The following is a 2,417-nucleotide window of genomic DNA, read 5'->3' as shown; positions in this document are numbered from 1 at the left end:
GTGGAAAGAGTTACTGCATCTCTCTGTCTGTCCCCTGGATAGAAAGGCTCCTTCCCAACTGTACCTCCTGACACGTGTTTAGGCTGCAATCCAAAAAACCTACAGGTCAAAGAGGAAGAGAAACAAAATAGGTAGAAAACACATTCAAAAGAAGTATAGGCTAGAATTAACAGAGTTAATTGATCTACCCAGGTTTGTGCCCGTGGGGTGTGTCTAGATGACTGTTAGTAATGAAGCTCCTCAGCATCAATGGGGCAAACTTGGTTCTTAAGGTCAAATAATCTTATCAAGATGAAACCGTTGAGAGTCCTTTTCACATACACTGCTCAGTATAGCTCAAACTACTTTTCAGCTGGTCTCAGTGCTTTTGTTGACTTGAAGTAAATTAGACATTATTCTTTTTTAATTAGATAGGTTAGGAGATGTCAGTAAGTGCTATTTCCTACTAATTTAAATACTAAAACTAGTTTAGAGCATCTAAAGCTAGAAAAGCCCCCACCTTTAAATAATGAATCAATATGGAACTTGATTTAATAAGGAAGCAACTGGGAGTTAAGTGACCCACTCAGGTGGGATGAGAAGCCAGCACAGAGCCAGCAGTGCAGCCACTGGGGTGGCTATGGGGAGCAAAGTTTTTCCTTCTTCACAGGCAATCTCAAGCATGCAATATATTCAAAACTCTTCTCAGTTGTCTTTAACAATGATTTCTGTAAGTCAGTATATTGGGTGCCAGGGGGCTACCCCATACTAGGCCTGTTCTAGACTGATAACACCCCCCACTCCCCAGCACTGCTGGTAGACAAGTCAGGAATGAGGGTAGTTGAAGATGGGAAGAAGTTCTGCAGGAGGAAAGGTGGTGGTTTATTTTTTTTCCTTTGTTTCTCGCTATGCAAATTTATTTTAATTGTCAATAAATTAAAATCAAGTCTCTTTTGCTCATGATGGTAACGAGTAAGCAGTCTTTCCGTCTTTGTCTCAAGCCATGAGCTTTCCATTTTTCCCCCCCATCCAGCTAAGGTGGTGGAGTGAGTGAGGGGCTGTGTGGGCATCCAACCACTGTCAGTTATCTACAGACTACATCATCAGATACAGGAGCCTTGTGGAGACAGCAGCTCTGCTAAAAAATACTAATGGGCTGGAGTAGGAATCAACCAGCTACAAGATACAGAAAAAAGCCACAGCCCAAATCAAATCCCTTTCAAATTGCAAGCTGCAGATTTTCGAGGGTAGGTTCTGGTATATTTTACTTCTCTACCTTCCAAAAAAGCATGCACTCTCAAACTTCCAAAGACAGTTAAAGTCTTGTCACCACAAGGCAAACACCCCATCCCAAATCCTTGTGAGAACATCTTCTAATGAATCTCAGTAACACAGAAGCAACAAAAAAGATTTTTGTGACAGGAGGCCTTCTGCTCATGGCTGAGTTCCCTTAGGGGGTGAGATGTCATTTGATTACAGCAGCCTTACAAGTTTTATATTATGTAGCATACCATGCTGTAACACAGCCATGCATGCACACTTATGCACAAGCAACTTATGCCTAAAAACTGCAATCCTTGACTGACCTTATTATTCTAACTTGTCTTAAAAATATTTAAAGAAATGGCTTCCTAAAATAGGATATAGATAGTACATTATTTGCCATGCAGAGACTATAACAAGATAATGTTGAAGATGAGAATCCTGTACTTCATATTTATATTGTTCTGTTGAATGGTACAAATGTGAGAAGTGACTGTCACAGGAATGGTTATCATGCTAAAAAGAGTTTGCGAGCTGCTAATGAGAAGACAAGAGCCACTGACAATATAAGAAAAAGCCCAATATCTTGATGAGATTAAGACTTGTCATGTGTTCTGTCCTCTACCTCTTCCCAATGTTTTCTCATTTTCACCCCAATTCAATAAACCAAGATACAGCTGTTATAGGAGGCTTTTATTTTGAACAAAACCAGTGAAAATACAATTTACACCGACAGCCAAAGCTGAGGCAAGTCACATTTGTTGTTATTATTTGCTAGCTGTCGTAGGTGGGACCCACTCTTGTATCTTCTTGTGAGTAGTAGAGTAAGGTACATACTGTCCAGGAGTGCCACTAAGATTGAATATATGGTTCTCCCAGATAAATTTACGAGCAACTGGTGGATGAGTAGTTGGAGGGTCATCTGTCATTGAGTGAAGCCAGCGATGCCTTAAGAGGAAAAAGACACATCATTATTAAGGAACATTACATGATCTGTAAACAAGACTTCCTCCTGACTCCCAGGGGTTCTCCTCTGAAGATACACAAAGTAGTTATTTTAAGAGGGGGGAAAAATAATTTTAATCCAGTATGACTTTGAATGAGGCTATAGGATACTGATTTAAAGCAATTACACAAACATAAGTGATCTATAACAGTCCTGCTTCCAAGCAGAT

General features: G+C 40.0%; 1 protein-coding gene across 1 annotated transcript; it reads right to left on the bottom strand.

Annotated features, from left to right (window-relative positions):
* Positions 1-1,923: 1,923 nt before the first annotated feature.
* Positions 1,924-2,190, bottom strand: LOC103781751 (NADH dehydrogenase [ubiquinone] 1 alpha subcomplex subunit 12-like; the record flags this gene model as incomplete). Its single annotated transcript, XM_008949471.1, has 1 exon — positions 1,924-2,190. A coding segment is annotated over one exon (181 nt), but the record flags the coding sequence as incomplete, so codon positions are not given.
* Between the last annotated feature and the right edge of the window lie 227 nt (positions 2,191-2,417).

Source organism: Merops nubicus, unplaced genomic scaffold, assembly GCF_000691845.1.
Source record: "Merops nubicus isolate BGI_N331 unplaced genomic scaffold, ASM69184v1 scaffold14501, whole genome shotgun sequence".
Lineage (NCBI taxonomy): Eukaryota > Metazoa > Chordata > Aves > Coraciiformes > Meropidae > Merops > Merops nubicus.
Note: the sequence above shows the minus strand (reverse complement) of the source record. Positions and strands in the feature narration are given on the sequence as shown.